The 23,136-nt window shown below is 50.1% G+C and overlaps 2 protein-coding genes across 2 annotated transcripts; one reads left to right on the top strand and one right to left on the bottom strand.

Annotated features, from left to right (window-relative positions):
• The first annotated feature begins 1,111 nt into the window (after positions 1-1,111).
• Positions 1,112-7,556, top strand: TOR1B (torsin family 1 member B). The gene is made up of 5 exons (XM_082640235.1): positions 1,112-1,378; positions 1,993-2,258; positions 3,498-3,673; positions 4,987-5,114; positions 5,421-7,556. The coding sequence occupies exons 1-5, from the start codon at positions 1,180-1,182 to the stop codon at positions 5,660-5,662; spliced, it is 1,011 nt and encodes a 336-aa protein (XP_082496361.1). The 5' UTR covers positions 1,112-1,179; the 3' UTR covers positions 5,663-7,556.
• Positions 7,557-13,105: 5,549 nt separating this feature from the next.
• TOR1A (torsin family 1 member A) lies at positions 13,106-22,187 on the bottom strand. The gene is made up of 5 exons (XM_082622962.1): positions 21,956-22,187; positions 20,973-21,238; positions 18,567-18,742; positions 18,338-18,465; positions 13,106-13,687 (listed from the first exon to the last, which is right to left on the bottom strand). The coding sequence occupies exons 1-5, from the start codon at positions 22,134-22,136 to the stop codon at positions 13,437-13,439; spliced, it is 1,002 nt and encodes a 333-aa protein (XP_082479088.1). The 5' UTR covers positions 22,137-22,187; the 3' UTR covers positions 13,106-13,436.
• Between the last annotated feature and the right edge of the window lie 949 nt (positions 22,188-23,136).

The raw sequence follows: 23,136 nt of genomic DNA, 5'->3' as shown, positions 1-23,136 counted from the left end.
AATGGGAGAGGCCGCAACAGTGAGAGGCCCGCGGACCGCAAAAAAAAAAGTGTTTTTGGCTGTGCTGTGGCATGCAGGATCTTAGTTCCCTGACCAGGGACGGAACCCATGCTCCTGCAGTGCAAGTGAGAAGTCCTAACCCTGGGCCGCCAGGCAATTCCCCTGTGCTCTGCTTTATCCCCAGCATACGGCACTGGATCTGACACAGCCAGTGTCTGTTAAATATTTGTTGATACACTGGCTGATGAGTGAACTCAACCAACTTTGGCAAAGCCTGGGCCAGCGTTACCTGAACAAACCCAGCAGCCATCGTGATCTTTGATCTGACCATGTCATTCCCGGTGTGCAACCTTCTGTGGCTCCCTATTGCCCCCCAAACAGAGGCCTTCCCCTTCCAGTCTCTGCCTAGCTCTCCATCCTCATTCTCACCAGCCTCCACCGTGTGAAATACTTTCAGTTCCCCAAACTGCACATCCTGCATATTCTGTTCTCTGCATAGAACATCCTACTCCTCAGTTTTTGCTTGGCTAACTCCTTTAATTCTCAGTTCAGACTGACAGCGTTCCCTGCTCCATGGCCTCGGCACTTCTCTGGCCGCTCACTATTGGCCCTTGCCCACTGCCTGCCTCTCCCAGAGCCCAGAAGCTCGAGGCGGGGGCGGGCAACCCCATCTCCTTCCTTGCTGTCTCCCAGCACCCAGCAAGGGGCCTGCCTTGTAGCGTGCTCAATGAAAGAGTGCGCTTCTGGGTTTGTGCACACCAGAGCACGTCTGCCTTGGTGTAGCCCCAGTGCTCAGCCTGGGGCCAGGCACCCAGAGCACCCTGCAACTGTTTCAGGAAGGCAGGCAGGATGGGGAGACTTGAGAAAGGCTCACGATAGCTCCAGGGGACGTGAAGAGAGGGATGACAAAGCAAAGCGTGAAGGATCTGAGAAGCTCTTAAGAAAAAGAAACCGTAAAAGCTAGCCGTGCGTTTCACCTGCAGCTGAGAGAGTCACTACCCCTTTCCGTGGCTCTCGCAAAGATGGTGGCGCGGAGCCACGCCCCTCGCCAACAAGGCCTTCCCACGGTGTGTTGGGGGTGGCCTGCGGGCGGAGGTGACGCACGGATCGGAAGTTCGTCCCCAAACTCGGCTGCCCGGGCGGCCCTAGCAGCGGCTGTGGCTGGCTGCGAGCTGGGCGATGCATCCGGCTGGGCTGTTCTGGGTCGCCGCGGCGCTGCGGCTGCTGCTGGAGGCCCACGTGGCGGCGGCGTTCGACCCTATCAGCTTGGGCATCGCCATCGGGGCCGCGTCGGCCCTCACCGGCTACCTGTCGTACAAGGACCTGTACTGCCGCTTCGCCGAGTGCTGCCGAGAAGAGCAGCCGCTCAACGCGTCGGGTACGGCGGGTCTGCCCCGGAGGGGCTCGAGGGGCGCGGGCGCCAGCGCCCGGCACCCCGCGCTTACCCTGAGGTGGGGTGGGAAGGAGGAGGGTTGGGGCCTCGGCCCGGACTCCAGCCTCGGAAGCCGTGTCTTCGGAGACAGATTCTCCGGATCGTGGGGCTCTGCCCAAGTTCCTTTCTAAAAGTTTGGATGCGTTGGGATGACAGTAAGAAGAAACTGAAAGCAGCAGCCCTTCGGCGCCATGTCACCCCTGTTAAGTAGTTTTCAGATGTGCAGCGTCTGCCCAGAAAGCCCACATTTGGCCCTCGGTTTTCTTACAAGCCGGAAGGGGTGGCTGGGGAAATAGCAAGCGGCTGAGTCAAGAGAGGGCCAATCCTTGGATGAACGAACACATTTGGCTTCCTTTTCTAGTCCATTTCCTTGGAAGTGGCGTCGTGTGACTGCAGCCCGTGTGGTTCTGCCTCGGCGCTAACCCTGGGGTTTGGCAGAGACCCTGCTGGACCACTTGCTAACCTGTGCCTCTCACTTTGGCCAGCTGGGGAGAGTGCTGCTTTTCTGGTGCACGTTTAATGTGTGTTTTTCTCTCTTGTTCCCGGGCTGGCTCCTGCAGCCCTCAAGCTGAATTTGGAGGAGAAGCTCTTTGGGCAGCATCTGGCCACAGCGGTGATTCTCAAGGCGCTGACTGGCTTCAGGAACAACAAAAATCCCAAGAAACCACTGACCCTTTCCTTACACGGCTGGGCTGGCACGGGCAAGAATTTTGTCAGCCAAATTGTGGCTGAAAATCTTCACCCAAAAGGTCTCAAGAGCGACTTTGTCCACCTGTTTGTGTCGACCCTGCACTTTCCTCACGAGCAGCACATAAAACTGTACCAGGCAAGGAATTCTGTTACCCCGTCCCCTGGCCTCTCGGACCCGTCCGGGCGACCTGCTCCCTGACTCCGGCCTCTGCTGCTTTCCTTTGCACTCCCGTAGCCCCAGGCCCCTGCACACTTCCCCCACCCTGGTAACCCTTTGCCATCTGCAGAGCTCTCCTGCAACTTTTTTTTCTCGCTGATTCCAAAATAATACAGCTGGGTAGGTGATGTTATTTCCATTAAAAGATGGAGCCAAGAGCGGCAAGGCGACTTGCTCCTTAGAATTTTTGTGCAAATCAGAAACCGGGACCCAAATCTCCTGACTCCCAGTCCACAGGGTAGCTGTGTTGCGCGGTGCGTATCTTCAGTATCCCCATCACAGCCCTTGGTTAAGTGGAGCAGGTCATGCGATTTGCTTGGACACGACTTCATGTAAGGCTCCTCCTATGATGCAGCTTCAGCTTGGCCTCTGCGGTTAGCAGTGGAGACCAGACGATTTTGTTTCTCCTCAATAGCGTTCACTTCCTTTGTTCCTCCCATCCTTCACATTCTTGGCATTGCTGTGTTAAGTCGTCCCGTAGGGCTCTCATTTAAATGGACGTCCTTGTGAAAGTTAGTGTTCCTGCTGTTAGGTGGGGACTGAAATAAGGAATAGAAACTGAACAAGGAAGTGAAAGTGGATAAACTGTAAGACAGGGAAGACTGCCAAAAAGAATGATTTTCTTATTTACCAAATTCTGTCATAAATCCCTAGAAATACATGAACAAACGCTTTTCATGAAATGTCATCTAGGTCAGCACCTTTGTTCACTGCACCAGTAAAAGGCACTGGTCTTGGGATGCTGTGCCGGTCTTAGTCTAGTTTCTTATTCCTCAGTATGTCTGGTAAAATTAACATGAGATTCCCAGCCCTAGGGAGATGAAGATGACAGGTTGGTGAACAGTGAAATGATCAATATTCATGTATCTTAGACCCCGATACCTTTAAAAAGTCACATTTGGCACGTCATTTGAGTTAGGAAAACACTTATTTGCATTTTAGCACCTATCTCTCTGCCAGTTTCCACTTCTTATAGATGAAGTTTTGGAAAAGCTCTCAGCCAGTGAGTGGAGGTTAGGGTGCGAGTTTTCTTTGTTAAACCCCAGAGAGCTCTGATTTTTCACCTTCCTGAGCATGAGGAACAGTGGAGCGCTCCTGCTCCCCTGGGCCTATCTTTTGAGTCCCTGCATCCTATTTCTTCTCTTATGGTTGGTGTAGGACCAGTTACGGAGGTGGATTCGGGGTAACGTGAGTGCATGTGCGAGCTCCGTGTTCATATTTGACGAGATGGATAAATTGCACCCGGGGCTCATTGATGCAATCAAGCCATTCCTAGATTACTACGAGCAGATTGATGGCGTGTCTTACCGGAAGGCCATCTTCATCTTTCTCAGGTCAGTGGGAGGTGTTTCTCTGAGGGCACACAGCCCTTCATTCTGCCAGGGCTAGAAGGAGGTCCTGGCAACCTCAGCAGGTGCCAGGGACAAAAGTGCCAGCCTGGCAAAAGTGACTTGCGGACTTCTTTTACTTTGGGGTTGCTAGTGTCAGCATGGTACAGAGCAGGGGAAGGAGGAAACAAATGAAGGAAATAGTAGATAACAGGTAATTTCATTACGTGCACATGTTGTCTCTGAGGGTTATAAAAAGTTGTAGTGGACTTCCCTGGTGGCGCAGTGGTTAAGAATCCGCCTGCCAATGCAGGAGACATGGGTTCGAGCCCTGGTCCGGGAAAATCCCACATGCCGCGGAGCAACTAAGCCCGTGCGCCACAACTACTGAGCCTGTGCCCTAGAGCCTTCAAGCCACAGCTACTGAAGCCTGCGTGCCTAGAGCCCATGCTCCGCAATAAGAGAAGCCACTGCAATGAGAAGCCCACGCACAGCAACGAAGACCCAACGCAGCCAAAAATAAATAAATAATTAAAAAAAAAAAGTTGTAGCATGACACACCAAGTTCTGAAAAAGATTTTCAGTTCCTGAGGGCAGGTGCTATTTTTTTTTGTCTAGTAACACTTAGTAAATATTCCTTGGTTAAGAATAAACCTTAGAGAAATATCACAATCTGATTCCATATTAGAAAACTCAGTGTTTCCTGATGATATGTGACATTTGTAAGAAGTCATTACAACCCTTTAATACATATAGACTGGCTTATATATTTGACTTTGAAACAAGCTGTATAGGGACCTCCCTGGCGGTCCAGTGGTTAAGACTTCGCCTTCCAGTGCAGGGGGTGCAGGTTCGATCCCTGATCGGAGAGCTAAGATCCCACATGCCTTGCGGCCAAAAAACCAAAACATAAGAAAACCGAAGCAGTATTGTAACAAATTCAATAAAGACTTTAAAAATGGTCCACATCAAAAAAAAAAAAAAAAAGCTGCATAGAAACTGAAAAAAAAAAGAATAAACTTAGAGCAGGTATGTTTCCTGATTAGAGAAGTCTTTTTATTTTTAATTAATTTTTATTGGAGTATAGTTGATTTACAATGTTGTGTTAATTTCTGCTATACAGCAAAGTGAATCAGTTTTACGTATACATATATCCACTCTTAGATTCTTTTCCCATATAGGTCATTAGAGTATTGAGTAGAGTTCCTGTGTTATACAGTAGGTTCTTATTAGTTATCTATTTTATGTATAGTCATGTGTATATGTCATAGAGAAGTCTTCATGTGTGATTTTAATCTTCGTTTCTTTGGCCAACTCAGCAATGCAGGCGGGGACCTCATAACTAAGACGGCCCTTGACTTTTGGCGGGCAGGGAGGAAGAGGGAAGACATCCAGCTGAAGGACCTGGAGCCCGTGCTGTCTGTTGGGGTCTTCAATAACAAACACAGTGAGTGCCCCTGGCGAGGAGCCCTCACCCTGCCCGCGGTCATGTGTCTCTCTTTAAGCCTTTCACGAAACCACAGAATCTGCTCGCCTCCGTGCCTTGGTTGAAGTAGGGACTTTTTCGGAGGGCATTCTATTCTAGAAGTTAGTTAGCAGGGGTAGCCAACCGGTCCTTACATCACGCTTGACCAAAAGAGAATCTTGAGGGCTACAGACGTGAAGCATGTGCTGGGCCCTGTTAGAGCAGCGAGCTTGGCCGGGTGACAGGGACAGGAACAGGCGAGAAACCCAGCTGTGCCTTGTTTCCCAGGTGGCCTGTGGCACAGCGGACTGATAGACAGGAACCTCATTGACTACTTCATCCCCTTCCTGCCCCTGGAGTACAGCCACGTGAAGATGTGCGTGCGGGCAGAGATGAAGGCCCGCGGTTCTGCCGTTGACGAAGACGTCGTCACCAGGGTGGCAGAGGAAATGACGTTTTTCCCTAAAGACGAGAAAATCTACTCAGACAAGGGCTGCAAGACGGTGCAGTCACGGCTGGATTTTCACTGAACTCTCATCCAGATGGGGTGAGACGCGGCTGGGAGCCCAGGGAACTCGGGGCCTAGCCTTTCCAAGCACTTTGAAGACCTCTTCAGGGTTTACACATTTGCACCTGTGGACTTGCGGGACATGGAAGCTTCTAAGGGTTGATTTTTGAAATGATGCTCATCTGTTAAGGGTACTTGTCATTTTGCAACAGGACAGCAACCCAGCTGTTCATTGTGGTTGAAGATGAACTTTTGAAGTCCCTCCCCTCCCCTGCCACTACCACTTAACTGACCTTGACAGAATGACAGAAGTGCCTTGAAAACAGCTGTGTGAGTGAGACCAAGGACTCTTTCTGACCCAACAGTACCCACACCTCAGAAGCTGAACTGAAGGAGTTCGAGGGCCCCGCTGCAATCTGGGGAGCGCTGGGTTTTCACCTGCCAGAAGCATTCTTCTGCTCTAGTTCTTTTTTTTACAGAGCGCGTTCACTGACTTGAAGTATTTTCAGGTAAAATCGGTGGCACCTTCAGGCAGTGTCGTGTGGGAGGACCTGGGCCCACAGGCCGAGCACGCAGCTGGGGGAACCGCCTGTGTGTGGCATGGGGGCTCCACGCCAGGGCCCTGCAGCCAGGCAGGACGGGCAGGACCTCTCCGTCTGTCCGTGGCTTTGCTACTGATGACAGCCCTGGTCATGGAATTCCTTCTCCCAGCTCTTACTTGGTACCGATCGCCGCCTTCCTTGTACCACCTCTACTCCTTAACTTCAGCCCCGGCTAGATGTCCCCAGCCACATCATCCCTGAAGTCGGATCAGAACGCGACTGTTGGCTTTGAGTCCTTGGCTCCCACGGTGAAATGTTTGTCTGTTACAGTTTACACGTGGGTCAGTCTCTCACTTGACTGCACAGAACCATTTGAAATCCGTAGGACAGAGTCCTTCTCCACGGATGACACGTGCCGACTGAACGGTCAGCTTGCACGTTCTCGTTGCTAAAGTGGAAGTACTGGACACTAGAAGTGCTCGAGTTTTCAAGGATATGTATGTTTTTTAATATTCTTACTTCTGAATCTTAGATAACAGAAATATGGGACATTGCTCATTTTAAAACATGGGAAGGAATAATTGCCTATTCCTTTATCAGATACTCTTAAGGTTGCGGCTGATCCTGGGTGTCATCTGAGAATGATACCCTGTATGGCAGTGTCAGGCTGGGCTGCCCTGGCCACTGGGAAATACGACTTCCATTCCAGCCAGTGTGGATCATTCTATCTTGTAGTTGCAATGCAACTGCAGACATGTGATGAGAACATGCAGCTTTTTTCTATATAAGATGTGGCAGAATGAATGTTCCTCCCACATGGCAATGCCTTATAGAGGATCACACTTAGTCTTTAAAAAATGCCAAGGTGGGGCTTCCCTGGTGGCGCAGTGGTTGAGAGTCCGCCTGCCGATGCAGGGGACACGGGTTCGTGCCCCGGTCCGGGAAGATCCCACATGCCACGGAGCGGCTGGGCCCGTGAGCCATGGCCGCTGAGCCTGTGCGTCCGGAGCCTGTGCTCCGCAGCGGGAGAGGCCACAACAGTGAGAGGCCCGCGTACCGCAAAAAAAAAAAAAAAAAAAAAAAAGCCAAGGTGAGGCTTAAAATTTTTAGTACATGTTCTCAAGTTGGAGCTAAGTTATGTTTCTTTTGTCACCTTTTGGGTGTCTGGTCAGGAGGAGATAAGATTTTTTGTTATGATGCAATAAACTCAACACACGTTGGTTACCTTTGGACTGCTGTTAACTGATTTGTAACTTGAAAAGGCCACAGCTGCTCATGGCCCAGTATCCCCACCCCACGTAAGATGCAGACAAACTTAAAGTGACCTACTGAATATCAAATAATAAAGCCTACATTTTATCATGTGAGATGCCACTTGCAGATTTTGTCTCTGGTTTATTTGGTAGCTCTGAGAAGTCTGAGCTTAGAATAAAGGCTCTTCGATAAGTCAGGTGTCTTTAGGCTCACCGTACCCTGGACACGCTGGGTGGCATTCTTTACCTCATAAAGAATCAGTATTTACCTTAGGGAGTTCCCTGATGGTCCAGCAGTGGAGAATCTACCTTCTAGTGCAGGGGACGTGGGTTTTTTTTTTTTTTTTTTTAAGGAAAAATATATATATAAAAGAAGAGAGCAACCAAATCAATAAACAAATCTACCAATGATAATAAATTCTAAATACTAAACTAAGATAAACATAAAACTAGAAACAAATTAGATGCAGAAAGCAAACCCCAAGTCTGTAGTTGCTCCCAAAGTCCACTGTCTCAGGTTTGGGATGATTCGTTGTCTATTCAGGTATTCCAGAGATGCAGGGTAAATCAAGTTGCTTGTGGAGATTTAATCCACTGCTCCTGAGGCTCACAGAGAGATTTCCCTTTCTCTTCTTTGTTCGCACAGCTCCTGGCGTTCAGCATTGGGTTTGGCCCCGCCTCTGCACGTAGGTCGCCCTCTGGTGTCTGTTCTTCACCCAGACAGGATGGGGTTAAAAGAGCGGCTGATTCGGTGGCTCTGACTCACTCAGGCCAGGGGGAGGGAGGGGTATGGAATGCAGGTGAGCCTGCGGTGGCAGAGCCCGGCATGACGTAGCAACAGCCTGAGGCGCACTGTGTGTTCTCTTAGAGAAGTTGTCCCTGGATCACGGGACCCTGGCAGTGGCAGGCTGAACAGGCTCCCAGGAGGGGAGGTGTGGATAGTGACCTGTGCTTGCACACAGGCTTCTTGGTGGCGGCAGCAGCAGCCTTAGCATTTCATGCCTGTCTCTGGTGTCCAAGCTGATAGCCGTGGCTCATGCCCATCTCTGGAACTCGTTTATATGGTGCTCTGAATCCCCTCTCCTCGCACACCCCTAAAACAATGGTCTCTTGACTCTTAGGCAGGTCCAGACTTTTCCCCAGACTCCCTCCTGGGCAGCTGTAGCGCACTAGCCCCCTTCAGGCTGTGTTCACGCTGCCAACCCCAGTCCTCTCCCTGGGATCTGACCTCCGAAGCCCGAGCCTCAGCTCCCAGCCCCCACCAGCCCAGTGGGTGAGCAGACAAGCCTCTCAGGCTGGTAAGTGCTGGTCGGCACCAATCTTCTGTGCAGAAATCTCTCCGCTTTGCCCCCTGCACCCCTGTTGCTGTGCTCTCCTCCATGGCTCCAAAGTCTTTCCCCCACCCACCCCTTGTCTCCACCAGTGAAGGGGCTTCCTAGTGTGTGGAAACTTTTCCTCCTTCACAGCTCCCTCCCAGAGGTGTAGGTCCCATCCTTATTCTTTTGTCTCCATTTTTTCTTTTTTCTTTTGCCCTACACAGGTATGTGGGGATATTCTTGCCTCTTGGGAAGTCTGTGGTCTTTTGCCCACGTTCAGTAGGTGTTCTGTATGAGTTGTTCCACATGTAGATGTATTTTTGATGTATTTTTGGAGAGGAAGGTGATCTCCACATCTTACTCCCCTGCCAGCTTGAAAGTCCTCTCATTATTTTTTTTTTTAGTCTTTTTTTTTAAATTTTTTGCCTTATAACAAATTTAATCAGTTATACATATACATATGTTTCCATATCCCCTCCCTTTTGCGTCTCCCTCCCACCCTCCCTATCCCACCCCTCCAGGCGGTCACAAAGCACCGAGCTGATCTCCCTGTGCTATGCGGCTGCTTCCCACTAGCTATCTACCTTACATTTGGTAGTGTATATATGTCCATGCCGCTCTTTCACTTTGTCACAGCTTACCCTTCCCCCTCCCCATATCCTCAAGTCCATTCTCTAGTAGGTCTGTGTCTTTATTCCTGTCTTACCCCTATGTTCTTCATGACATTTTTTTTCTTAAATTCCATATATATGTGTTAGCATACAGTATTTGTCTTTCTCTTTCTGACTTACTTCACTCTGTATGACAGACTCTAGGTCTATCCACCTCATTACAAATAGCTCAATTTCATTTCTTTTTATGGCTGAGTAATATTCCATTGTATATATGTGCCACATCTTCTTTATCCATTCATCCGATGATGGACACTTAGGTTGTTTCCATCTCCGGGCTATTGTAAATAGGGCTGCTATGAACATTTTGGTACATGTCTCTTTTTGAATTATGGTTTTCTCAGGGTATATGCCCAGTAGTGGGATTGCTGGGTCATATGGTAGAACTATTTTTAGTTTTTTAAGGAACCTCCATACTGTTCTCCATAGTGGCTGTACCAATTCACATTCCCACCAGCAGTGCAAGAGTGTTCCCTTTTTTCCACACCCTCTCCAGCATTTATTGTTTCTAGATTTTTTGATGATGGCCATTCTGACTGGTGTGAGATGATATCTCATTGTAGTTTTGATTTGCATTTCTCTAATGAGTAAAGATGTTGAGCATCCTTTCATGTGTTTGTTGGCAGTCTGTATATCTTCTGTGGAGAAATGTCTATTTAGGTCTTCTGCCCATTTTTGGATTGGGTTGTTTGTTTTTTTGTTATTGAGCTGCATGAGCTGCTTATAAATTTTGGAGATTAATCCTTTGTCAGTTGCTTCATTTGCAAATATTTTCTCCCATTCTGAGGGTTGTCTTTTGGTCTTGTTTATGGTTTCCTTTGCTGTGCAAAAGCTTTTAAGTTTCATTAGGTCCCATGTGTTTATTTTTGTCTTTATTTCCATTTCTCTAGGAGGTGGGTCAAAAAGGATCTTGCTGTGATTTATGTCATAGAGTGTTCTGCCTATGTTTTCCTCTAAGAGTTTGATAGTGTCTGGCCTTACATTTAGGTCTTTAATCCATTTTGAGCTTATTTTTGTGTATGGTGTTAGGGAGTGATCTAATCTCATACTTTTACATGTCCCTATCCAGTTTTCCCAGCACCACTTATTGAAGAGACTGGGGGACGTGGGTTTGATCCTTAGTTGGGGAACTAAGATCCCACATGCCGCAGGACAACTAAGCCCGTGTGCCACAATCAGAGAGAAGCCCGCACGCTGGAACTAAAGACCCGACGCAGCCAAAAATAAATAAAATTTTAAAAAAAAGTATTAGACCTTAAAAAAACATTTACCTTAAAGGCTGTTATCCCCAAACAAATACAAAGTTAAATTGGATTAGACGATGGGTTCTACTCCATCGAGTTTTCATGGATGAAAATATCATCAGAAAGAGCTGGTCGTCTTCCTAACAAATATATTCTCCTAAAATTAACGTAGGAAGGAAACTGAGGCACTCAAACGTGACTCATGGCTGCCATTCTGAACCTGAGCAAGGCCGAGCTCAGACCGGGAAACCTACTTGCCTGGTCTTGCCTGCCCTGAAGTGGTAAATAATGAAATCCTTGTTAGGTTAACCAGATTTCAGCTTAATCCCTTAACCTGGGCTCTTATCTTCGACAGTGATTTGTTAACACCAGCTCTTCCCAGGACTGAGGATGGAGCCCTTTCTAGAAAGCTGAGACCCTCTTCGCCACCACGTCGTCACCCACTCCTGTAAGTTCCCAGTTGGAGGTGCTCATCCCGTGAGGCTGCCCTTCTCCGTCTGGGTCTCAGGCTAATGTCGCTTCTACTTCACCCCATGCTGCCTCATCTCAAAGACTGAACTTTCCAAGGGGAGTCAGGGGACCCCTGTGTTCCCTAATTAGGGACTCCCAGGTGCTGGGGCTGCCATTTTCAGATGAACGGTTTGCCCTAATCCGTTACCCCTGGGGCCGTGACAACAGGCCAGTTTCAGGTCAACATCAAGCACTTTCCTACGTTCCGTGCTGCCTTAGGGGGCCTGGGCGGGTGGGTAGCCATGAGGCAGAGGGGTCCAACCCGTCTTCTGTGCCTGCTAATAACTGCCCCTGCGAGCACTGTGCAGATGCTCCCACAGCAGCCCTCAGCAGCCCTCGTAGGCACAAAGGTGTGTTGCACAAAACAAGGCGTGTTTACATTCCGACACTGCTCTGTACTCCTGGCCGGCTTCTCAGCGGGAGGTGTCTGTAGACTTGAATGAACTCCACAGTTGAGTGTCGGGAGCTCCAGGGGCCCCCTTGATGGAGTGTGACCCCACGGGCAGCTGAGCAAGGAGCCGGAGCTGCCAAGGTCCTCGGAGTCCGTGTCACACTCTCCTCCATTCCAGCCTGGGCTGCACTGTTAGGTCTAAATTCACAGCTTAGGGACTTCCCTGGTGGCGCAGTGGTTAAGACTCCGCCTGCCAACGCAGGGGACACGGGTTTGAGCCCTGGTCCAGGAAGATCCCACATGCCGCGGAGCAACTAAGCCCATGCGCCACAGCTACTGACCCTGTGCTCTAGAGCCCGTGAGCCACAACTACTGAGCCTGCGTGCCACAACTACTGAAGCCTGCACGCCTAGAGTCTGTGTTCCACAACAAGAGAAGCCACCACAATGAGAAGCCCACGCACTGCAACGAAGACCCAATGCAGCCAAAAGTATAAAATAAAAAAAAAAATTTTAATTAAAAACAAAAGCAAGTCACATGAGTGTTTATAAATAAATAAATAAATAAATAAATAAATAAAATTTATTTAAAAAAAAAAAATCTGCCTACCAACGCAGGGGACGCAGGTTCGAGCCCTGGTCCGGGAAGATCCCACATGTTGCAAAGCAACTAAGCCCATGTGCCACAACTACTGAGCCTGCGCTCTAGAGCCTGCGAGCCACAACTTCTGAGCCTGAGTGCCACAACTACTGAAGCCCACATGCCTAGAGCCCGTGCTCCACAACAAAGAGAACCCACCACAATGAGAAGCCTGCACACTGCAATGATGAGTAGCCCCCGCTCGCTGCAACTAGAGAAAGCCTGCACACAGCAACAAAGACCCAATGTGGCCAAAAATAAAAAAAAAATAAATTAAAAAAATATATTCACAAATCATACACAATTTTATTGTAAAATGGTAGCTGTTTGCATTAATAAATAAAAACACTGTTCTCAGCATCCTGGGGGGCAGCTGAGCTTCCCTAGAGGTTTGGGGAGTTCTGATTCAACATAATGAAAATTAGTAATCAGTGAGGAAGGTTTTAAGAAAATATGGCAAAACCTGGTACAGAGGGTGTGGCTCACTTAGGAATGGAAAGAAGAGAAGGGCCTTTGCAAAGCTGACTGACCAGCCAGTGACAAGCTGCAGATGCTTTTCTTTCGAGGAGGTTCTGTTTCTAACAAATTGTTCATGACGTTACCAAGATCATTCCCACAGTTCACAATGCTACTGTGACGAAAACTCTTGGGGAGGACATTTAGGTCTTGTCTGTGACGGGCCTGAGTGTGTCCCCTTACACACTTGTCCTTCTATAAACACTTACTGCCCTTGCGATGGTCATCCTGGGACAGATCGGCTCGCTGCTAGAGCCTCCGTCCCCAGTACAGTGACACCATCCTACAGAAGACAGGCCGAGGACTCAGGCTTTTTAGCAGTAAAGACATCACAGTGTATGTTGGAATGACAGGAACGTAAAAACACACACAAAGCCAACAACTTAAGAGTCTGAAAAGTTTCTTCATAATGTTAAAAACCATTTTAAATAAAATTATCACACTTTCAGTAAAACTGATTCATCCTTCCTTGAAACAGAAACACTTGAAATTAAAACATGATTTTTAAAAAACCATGAGGCCTGGCGGCTGGCTGCTCCTGCTTCTGCAGGCTCTGGGGCTGTTTCCACCTGTGATGCGTCACCGACGGCCCACAGGCCCTGCCGGATGAAAATAACGCCCAGGAAAGTGCCTGTCCTGTCACACCGGGATAATTCATTTTACTCCTCTTCTGGGACCAGAGCGGGGATGCGGGAAGCGACATCTCTGGCGCCATCAGTCATCGTAGTAATAATCTAACTTGGTGAACACAGTTTTGCAGCCTTTGTCAGAGAAAACTCTCTCCTCTTTGGGGAAAAATGTCATCTCCTCGGCCACTCTGCTTACAATGTCCTCGTCAACTTCGTAGCCTCGGGACTGCATTTCGACTCGGATGCACATTTTTAGGTGTTTATATTCCAGGGGGAGGAAGGGAACAAAATAATCAATGAGATTTCGGTCAATTAAGCTGCTGTGCCAGAAGCCACCTGGGGAAAAGAAAAAGGTGCTGTTCGTCTATTGTCCACCCACCTGTCCACCTGTCCACACACATCTGCTGGGTGTCAGCCATGAGGTGGAGCCCCGCACCTGCCCTCATGGGGCTCACAGCCTAATGAGCAGTCAGACTAGCCAGGGAGCTCACCCAGGGCAACCGCGAGGGGTGACGCTCCTGTGAAAGCCAAGGGCAGGGTGATGCCGCAGTGGGCAGGGAGGCCTCTCGAGATGTGATTGCTAAGATCTCAGGCGGGTACCCTTCCTATGCATTTATTAAAATTTTTAGATATGAAAAAAAAAAAGGATCTGAAGTGGGAAAGGGGCTCACCACCCACCCTGGAATAAGCAGGCAGGCCGAGTAGGAAAGGGAGCAGCTTCACAGAAAATGAAAGGTGAGAAGAAGAGTCCCCAGGGAAGGACCAGCACTCCCGCATCTTGGAAATTTGCGACTGGCTGGGGTTCCAGCGGCTGGGATTAGCAACACGGTAGAGACCCACTGCGGCTGCTGGCATGTCCCGACCCTCCAGAGTGTTTGCGGGACCAAAAGCTAGAATCCTCAGTAATGTGTGAAGACAGCGCTCTGTTACGGCCACAGGGCTCGCACTTTCCCTGGATGAGGACTGCCTCTGCCCAGTCTCGGGTCCTCCAAGATTCCCGGCCTCTTGACCCTCCCACTTCCCCTTTGGAGATGACGCAGCACCCACTGGATCACACTCAGCGTTTCTTCCCGAGGAGGGTTTCCCTTCCGCCTTGCCACTTCACCCCTGTGCCTTAATCCTGGTCTGCCTCCGACATCAAGTCCATCCTGTATTTCCCCCCACACCACCAAGAGGTTCTCTGAGCCCACCTGCTTTCAGCTCAATTCTGACACTCTCTACCTGGAGACTCCATCAGATCCCACAGGTTAAGGACGCAGCCCCACAAGACCATCCCCTCCTTCGGCCACCAACCAAAAGTTCGGGTTGTCACCTGTGCTTCTGAGGTTCCAATGACCCCCTCCTTGGGTTCAATTAATTTGCTAGAGCAGCTCAAAGAAACTCAGAGAAACATTTTCTTACTAGATTACCGGTTGATTATAAAAGGATATAACTCAGAAACAGCCAGCTGGAAGAGATGCACAGGGCAACGTGTGTGGGAAGGGGCGTGACCCTTCCATGACCTCTGAGCGCATCACTCGCCCCAGATCTCCGCGTGCTCACCAACCTGGAGGCTCTCCAAACCCTGTCCTTTAGGGGTTCCATGGAAAATTCTTTACATAGGCACGGTTGATTAAATCACTGGCCACTGGCGACTGATGGAACCTTCAGCCCCTCTTCCCTCCTGGGAGGTCTACAAGGGCTGGAGACGGAAAGTTCCAACCCTCCGATCAAGGGTTGGTTCCCCTGGAAGCCACCCCCCACCCTGGTATTTTCCAAAAGTCACTCATTAACACAAACTCTGATGTGGTTGAAAGGGGTTTGTTAGGAATATCAAAGACACCATCATGGCTCTTATCATTTTGAAACTCCAAGGGTTTTAGGAGCTCTGGGCCAGAAAATGCGGATGAAGACCAAATATACTTTTTTTACTATCAATCACATCTGGGGTTTATTCTTTTCTTGCCCAACGGTGCTTTGCACACAGCTGGTGCTCAATAAACATCTGACTGCCTGGATGCGGTGGAGTCTGTGGCCGTGGGAAAGCAGCACATGGAGCGCCGAGCCGGACAGCCCTGGCCAGGTCGTCGCCGGCAGGCCTGCCCTGTGCCAGGTGCGCCTGAGGCCCGAGGCAGGGGAGGGAGGAGAGCCAGGCAGACGTGGACCGGCCACCTGGTAAACAGACGATTCCAGGTGGTGCTGTGGCCTGTGAGCACTGAGCTGGGGCCATCAGGCAAGGAGAGTAGGAAGCTAATCAGCCAGGGAGTCAGGACGCCAAGGACCCGCCACACAGGGGCCCCGAAGAGTGCTCAGGTGGAGCGAGTGACTTTACAAACCACCAACCGACCACTGACCGACCACTCCACAGTCTGCATCCTCAGCCTGACCCCCTGCCCTGGAACTGTTCTGGAACTTTAGCCACCTGCTCCGCATCTCTGCCTTCAGACGAGTCATCCCTTGCCGGACACGCCCCTCTTCATCTCCCACCCTCTCTGCAAACCTCCTCCTCCTCCTGCAGGCCGTCCCCTAAACGGCAGTGTCACCCTGCCAAATGCTCAAGCCAGATTCTCGATTCGTCTCTCTCATTCCCACACACAGTCCCTTAGGAAATCTTATTGTTTCCACCTTCAAAATACATCCCAGTCAGACGGTGTCCCACCTCCCCCACGGCTGCCACGCTGGACCGAGCCGCCATCATCTCCCCCCAGGTTGTTGCAGCTGCTCCTCGCTGGCCTCCCCGTCCCTGCTGCCTTCAGTCTGTTCTCCACCCGGCAGCCAGGTGGTCCTGTTAAAACTAGGTCCGATCAGGGAACTGTCTGCTCAAAACCCTCCAGGGGCTCCCTCTTCCACTTGGAGCCAAGCCCAAGGCCCTCCTGTGGTTCCCCAGGCCTTCCACGATCTGCACCCCACGTCAAGCTCCACCTCTCATCTGACCTCCCGTCCCCTGCGTTCATCCTGGCCCAGGCACACTCCTGCCTCAGGGCTCTCGCGTGTGCTGTTCCCTCCCATGAAATGCTTTTCCCTCCCGTGTCCACATGGCTCCCTCACTCCTCGGGTCAGGCCAGATGTCACCCTCACAGTAAGCCTTCCCTGACCACTGTATTTAAAACTGCAGGGACTTCCGTGGTGGTTCAGTGGTTAACAATCCGCCTGCTAGTGCAGGGGACGCAGGTTCGATCCCTGGTCCGGGAAGATCCCACGTGCCGCGGAGCAACTAAGCCCGTGCGCCACAACTACTGAGCCTGCACTCTCGAGCCCGCAAGCCACAACTACTGGAGCCCACGTGCCACAACTTACTGAAGCCCGCACGCCTAGAGCCCGTGCTCTGCAACAAGAGAAGCCACCAGAGTAAGAAGCCCGCGCACCACAACGAAGAGTAGCCCCTGCTCACCACAATTAGAGAAAGCCCGCGTGCAGCAATAAAGACCCAACGCAGCCAAAGATAAATTAATTAATTTTAAAAATTAAAAAATAAATAAAACTGCAGCTCACCCTCGTCCCACACCCCCCAACCCCTATTTATTGGTTTACTTTTTCCCTATTGTGGGAAAAGGGGAAGATAAATCTCTACCTCTACGTAGATATGGGTCCCAGCATCTGACACGTCTCCTTACTTGTTATCATTAGGATAGAGACTCCACGAGAGTGAGGATTTCTGTTTTGGTTCACTGCTGGGTCCCCAGTTCTTGGACCCATGCCTGACACCTAGTAGGTGCTCAACAAATACGTTGAGTGAACGAATGAAAGGGTTCAGCCATCTGCCTAAGGCCGGAGTCAGGATGTGGCTGAGCCAGGCCTGCCCAGATCCAAAGCTCATCCTCTGGAACCCTCTGGAACCTGCAGCGTGGGTTCTAGGCCAGAAGCACTTGCTGTGGTATTCAGGGGCTGAGACGTCTACTGCATGTGTTCATACTTCTGGCATGCCAAGAATCTACTCAACACACTACAAAATATTTTGTCTTTCACTGTTAACATTCCACTTGCACGAACTGACATAAAGTACCCCATTACTGTTCATGTAACTCTGAAGTGCTATGAATTTCTTGACAAGTCTGTTTCAGAGCAGACCTTCTGTTTTACAATTTCAAGAACAAACCTGGGCAAATGGTAGCAACCCACCCACATGGCTCACGGATTTTACCCAGTGGGTCAGTCTCCAACATGGTGTCTTTCCACATCCAAGGGTTCAAGGTCAAAAGTGAATGTGTTAGGTCACTGGCAAAGCAATAAGCTTGGTAGTAAAAGCTCATGCTCTGGAATAGAGATACCTAATAGGCTGTGTGTCCTTGGGCAAGGGTTCTCTCTCTCTGAGCCTCAGTTTCCCCATCTATAAAATGAGGACAACAGTAGTTTCTACCCCAGGAGGTAATTATGGAGATTAAAGGAAACGTGCAGGTAGAGAGTTTCACACAGTGCCCAGTACAGAACAGGGGCCCAACCACTGCTTGGCTGTTACTCTCGGGCACAGACCCTCAGGGTTCTAGGTTAATGTGCAGAAAAAAAGGGATCTAATGGGCCCATCTCCTCCATCAGAGGCTCCCCAGCAGCCTTCCTTGTTCTACCACCCGCTTCTACAAAGGAAAATGATTTGGCTGAAAAAACCAGGAAACGAATTTTCAAGATCTTGATGATCAACAATGTCCCTATTTCTTTAAAACAGCATCTCCCAGACTTGCGTATGTGTAAAAGTCACCTGGAGCTTGTTAACACAGATTCCCTCAGGAATTTGGACTCAGGAGGCCTGGGGAAGGGACTGAGAATTGGTATTTCTAACCAGCCCCCAGGTGATGGTGAGGTCGTCAATTTAAAACTTAGGGGCGCGGGATCATGAAGTAGGGGGATGTTGTGCTGGGAATGGATGGCCTCACTTACTGTTGTTTTTTTTTTTTGGCCGCACTGCACCGTGTGTGGGGTCTTAGTTCCCCAACCAGGGATCAAACCCACAGCCTCTGCATTGGAAGTACGGCATCTTAACCACTGGACCACCAGGGAAGCCCCCCCACTTACTGTTTTTGTTATTGAAGGCCGACACAGACAAGGCATGCTCCATGTCTCTGAGCTTGATTTCTTCCCTCTGCTTTCCACTTCTCCAGAAATCTAAAGCCACGTCTGTGATCCTTTCTGCTCCAGCATTGCTGCAAAAGAATGCTAGTGAATAAGGACTGGGGTTTTTTTCCCCAAAGCCCCCAGGCTGGAGCTCAGAGCTCTTCAAACCATGTCCCAGCCCCGACTTTACCTGAGAAATACGAAGATGGCTTTCTGATAGGAGACCCCATCCAAGTTGTCATAATAGTCTAGGTAAGGCTTGATGGCGTCTATGAGGCCAGCATGCATCTTGTCCATCTCATCAAATATGAAGATGGACCTCGCACAGGCACTCACGTTGCCGCGAATCCACGACTGTAACTGATCCTGAGTGACAAGGGGGAAGAGCCAACACACAGATGTTCAGAAGTGTGAGTGACACCGCCAGAGTGAGCATTATTAATGCTACGACTGCCTCTACAAAGGCTGCATTTACGGACTACTTACTGTGTGCTCCCCACCGTGCTAAGAACTTTATATAAGCTCTTTTGTTTCTCACCACAACGCCATGTAGTAGGCATTACATACCCATTGTACAGATGAGAAAACTGAAGCACAGAGAGCATAGTCAACTGAGATTACAAAATTTGCCCGATTACAAAATTAGTATGTGACAGAGCTAAGATCTGAATCCCACCCTGCCTGATTCCAAGGCCCCACACTCTGATTGTAATTCTTGTCCTGCAACATGTCACGTCGATGCCGTGTCACTGAGTTGTTGGGCCTTTGTCATCAAAATGGCAATGTTAATACATATCCTGTGTACACCAGCCTTCTTGGAAGAAGGCAGAGACCAAGTAACCTCTTTTCTCATTCAGTCCTTAGATCAGCCTGGAGAAGGGGCTCTAACTTTCCAATGGGGGAAGTGAGGAGAACTCCAGAGCACAGACACTTGGGGATGAATGTGGTGAGGCAACACTCTTGAGTTTCTGGAACAATGCCTGGAGGTTGCTAAAATAAATTTGCTTAAGTGGAACATTCCCTAAGAACATATTTAGGTACTTCTTATATTAAACAATCAAGATAAGAGCGAGAAAGGACCCTTTACATCAGAAATTTGAATTATGGTTCTATACAGTTCTTTCCTGGGTGTAAGGAGAAAGAATTAGCTATCTGTTTCTGAGGAAAAATCTGTAAGTTACAATGACTTGACTTCTTGACTTCTTATGATTTGGCGTTTTGCTTGGCTACTCGGACCACAGTTACAATGTTCCATGGGTACATATTTAAGCAGTAACTCTGCTCTGTAGGTATGAACTAACCTCTGTTTACAGGACGAGAACCTTAGGGGAGCTGAAGTGACTTGCCAGAGTCCACAAAGCGAACCACCTTTTTTTTTTTTTTTTTTTTTTTGCAGTACGCGGGCCTCTCACTGTTGTGGCCTCTCCAGTTGCGGAGCACAGGCTCCAGACGCGTAGGCTCAGCGGCCATGGCTCATGGGCCCAGCCGCTCCGTGGCATGTGGGATCCTCCCGGACCGGGGCACGAACCCATGTCCCCGGCGTCGGCAGGCGGACTCCCAACCATTGCGCCACCAGAGAAGCCCCGCGAACCACCTTTTAAACAAGGATTCCTTCATGTCTGGCAGGCTCCAGCAACCAAGGTCTTCCCATTCTGCTTCTCCCACTTACAGACAACAACAGAGAACATGTATCGAGCACTCACTGCAGGTTAAGATGCTGTTCTAAGCACCGTTCATACAATGTTTTATTGTGACCTTCCAAAACCCACCATAGTAGTTACTACTGTGTTCCCTATTTCACAGATGAGGAAACTGAGGTGTAGAGAGGTTAAGTAACTTGCTCAAAGTCACACAGCTATTAAACAGTGAAGACAGAATGCTAACTAGGATGACTAACTCATCTCTATTTGCCTGGAACTTTCTCAGTTGTAGCACCGAAAGCCCCACATCCCAGAAACTCCTGGACAGTTGGTGACCCTGATGCTCTCCCAAGCCAAAGGGAAAATTGTGTTCACACAAGTGAGGATTAAAAAAGGCAATAGTTAACATTGATTTGAACGCTTATGTGCCAGGCATCATGTTACATACTTGACACACAGAGCTCAAGAAATCCTCACAACTGCCATTTGACAGATGAAGAACCTGAGTCTCAGGGAGGTCTTGTGACTTTCCCACAATTACACAGCTGCAAGGAGCCTTAGGGCTCAAATCCAGGTGTGCCTGCCAACAAAGCCAGACTGTTAAATAGGGAGTTAAACCGTAAAAGCAGACTGAGGCCTCCCTAGAAACATTTCCTCTTTTATAAAACATGTTAGATTTGAAGATCTTTAAACTGGATTTGATTATGTCCATCTCTCAAATCCTACGACCCCACTTAATATCACACTGAGCCTGTTTTCAGAAACCACCACGAGCTTTGATGGTATAATTGCTTCCTGCATCTCCAACCCTCTGTAAGTTCCACACTTTTCAAAGGGGGAACTGATGCATTTTCAGGGCTCACTCATTTCAACACGGAATTTCCAAATCCCGTTCCCCAACAAAGAAACCCCAAACCCAGCATCATCCAGGAAGGATCCCGAAATTTGGCCCTTGCCTTATACAGGGTGATGTTGGAGATGTGAGGGAAGTGCAGTGTGGCCACAAACAGGTGGACGTAGTCACTGTTCAGACCACCCTCGTAAATATTCTCTGCGATGATCTTGCTGACAAAATTTTTGCCGGTGCCCGTCCACCCGTGTAGGGAGAGGGTGAGAGGTTTCTTGGGCTTCGGGTTGCTTATGAAGCCAGACACAGCATTTAAGATGACTTTCTTTGCAAGATGCTGTCCAAAGAGCTTGCTGTCCAGATCCTTCTGCAGCGCTGGGAAAAACAAAGCCAGTCAGGCGGGGAGGAGGGGGACACACGTGGCAAAACGCAGCCCAGTTTACAGGCTCATGGGAAAGTCAGCGAAGCCCGCTAAGCTCTTCAAGCGTCTAGTGAGACGCGGATGTAGGTAAGCACTTGGCCCAGGTGACCGGCGGGTCCAGCAGGCCCTCCCTCTACTAGTCCTGCCCGTTCCCGAGCCCTCCTTCCTGAAGAGACCCTTGGCTCCAGTGCCTCCGCCACCAGCGTGAGCCCCTCATCCCCGCTCGGTCCCTCCCGCCCCACGCCCGGCAGGAAAAGGGCGGCGGTTCGGCCCTTACTGCTCCGCGCCGTTAGAGTCCCCACCAGCCTTCCCGTCTCCGGCGAGGAAGGAGTAAAAACTCTCTGGAGTTAGTTTCCAATCGTCCACACTCCCAGTTTCTGAGCGAAGGTGCCCAAACAGCAGCTGGCCTCCGCAGGTCTCCGACCAAAGTCCGGTCTGCCTGTGGCCGTGGCCCAGGAGCCAGGCCCCATCCCGCACTCCGGTTCCGGGTCCAGCCCCCGCTGGCCTCAGCCCTGCCCGGGCTTCCGGGTCTCCTGGACCCCAGCCTCTGACCCCCGCCCCAGCCCTAGCACCAGCCCCCAGCGCCCCCCGGGCTTCCGGGCCTCCTGGACCCCAGCCTCTGACCCCCGCCCCAGCCCTAGCACCAGCCCCCAGACCCTTCCCCATCCTACCGTCCCGGCTGAGGCTCCGCTTCTGGCTGCAGCACTCGGCGAACAGGCAGTAGAGGCGCGGGTAGGAGATGTAGCCGGTGAGGACGCCGGCCAGGGCCAGTCCCACGCTGATGGGCTCCACCGCCCGCACCGCCAACGGCGCCAGCAGCACCAGGCCCAGTGCGGCCCGGCCCAGCTTCATGCCCGGACCCGCGCCGCCCGCGCGTTCTCACGCCTACCGCAGACCGGCGCTACCGCCAGACTGCACTTCCGGTCCCTCCCACCGGGGGCCGCCATCTTTGTAGCGGGCGGACCTCCTCCGACGCCGGCGGCCGCCATCTTTGTGAGGGGCACGGCCCTTGCCTGCTTTGGGCGCTGGGGCCGCTGGAGGGGCCAATTTTTTTTTTAATAAAACATTTTTGGGAACAGTTTTACATTTATAGAAAAGTTGACAGGACAGTACAGAGAGGTTCCATATTACCACACCCCCGCCCGCACAGTTTCCCCTATTATTAACATCTTACATTAGTATGTTACATTTGTTAAAATTAATGAACTTATATTGCTAGATTGTAACTAACTAAAGTTTCTTCATATTTCCTTAGGTTTTACCTAACGTCCTATTTGTGATCCGGGATCCCATCCAAGATACCACATTATATTTAGTTGTCATGTCTCCTTAGCTCCCCTTGGCTGTGGCTGTTTCTCAAACTTTCCTTGGTTTTGATGACCTTGAGAGTTTGGGGGGGGGTACTGGTCAAATCTTTTGTAGGATCCCCAACTATTGGAATTTGTCTGATGCTTTCCTTATGATTAGACTGGAGTTACGGGTTTTGGGGAGGAATATACTTTACAGAGATAAAGTGCTATTTTTATAACATCGTATCAAAGGTACATACAGTCAACATGATTTCTGTTGATGTTGACCTGCATCACCTGGACAAGGTAGTGTTGGTTAGGTCTCTCCCAGGTAACGATACTTCCACTCATTCATTCATAATTTTTTTTTTTTTTTTTTTTGCTGTACGCGGGCCTCTCACTGTTGTGGCCTCTCTCGTTGCGGAGCACAGACTCCGGACGCGCAGGCTCAGCAGCCATGGCTCACGGGCCTAGCTGCTCCGCGGCATGTGGGATCTTCCCGGACCGGGGCACAAACCCGTGTCCCCTGCATCGGCAGGCGGACTCTCAACCACTGTGCCACC

This window comes from Mesoplodon mirus (assembly GCF_964341445.2).
Source record: "Mesoplodon mirus genome assembly, chromosome: 1".
NCBI classification, from domain to species: domain Eukaryota; kingdom Metazoa; phylum Chordata; class Mammalia; order Artiodactyla; family Ziphiidae; genus Mesoplodon; species Mesoplodon mirus.
Note: the sequence above shows the minus strand (reverse complement) of the source record. Positions and strands in the feature narration are given on the sequence as shown.

What these genes read in the sequence shown, in the direction of transcription:
- TOR1B (XM_082640235.1), top strand. Translation starts at nt 1,180, where the DNA reads ATGCATCCGGCTGGGCTGTTCTGGGTCGCCGCGGCGCTGCGGCTGCTG. An exon ending in GCAGCCGCTCAACGCGTCGG is followed by an intron (nt 1,379 to 1,992) that starts GTACGGCGGGTC and finishes TGGCTCCTGCAG; the next exon opens with CCCTCAAGCTGAATTTGGAG. An exon ending in GGTCTTCAATAACAAACACA is followed by an intron (nt 5,115 to 5,420) that starts GTGAGTGCCCCT and finishes CTTGTTTCCCAG; the next exon opens with GTGGCCTGTGGCACAGCGGA.
- TOR1A (XM_082622962.1), bottom strand. Translation starts at nt 22,136, where the DNA reads ATGAAGCTGGGCCGGGCCGCACTGGGCCTGGTGCTGCTGGCGCCGTTG. An exon ending in CCAACATCACCCTGTATAAG is followed by an intron (nt 18,743 to 20,972) that starts GCAAGGGCCAAA and finishes CTTGTCACTCAG; the next exon opens with GATCAGTTACAGTCGTGGAT. An exon ending in GGCCTTCAATAACAAAAACA is followed by an intron (nt 13,688 to 18,337) that starts GTAAGTGGGGGG and finishes TCTTTTCCCCAG; the next exon opens with GTGGCTTCTGGCACAGCAGC.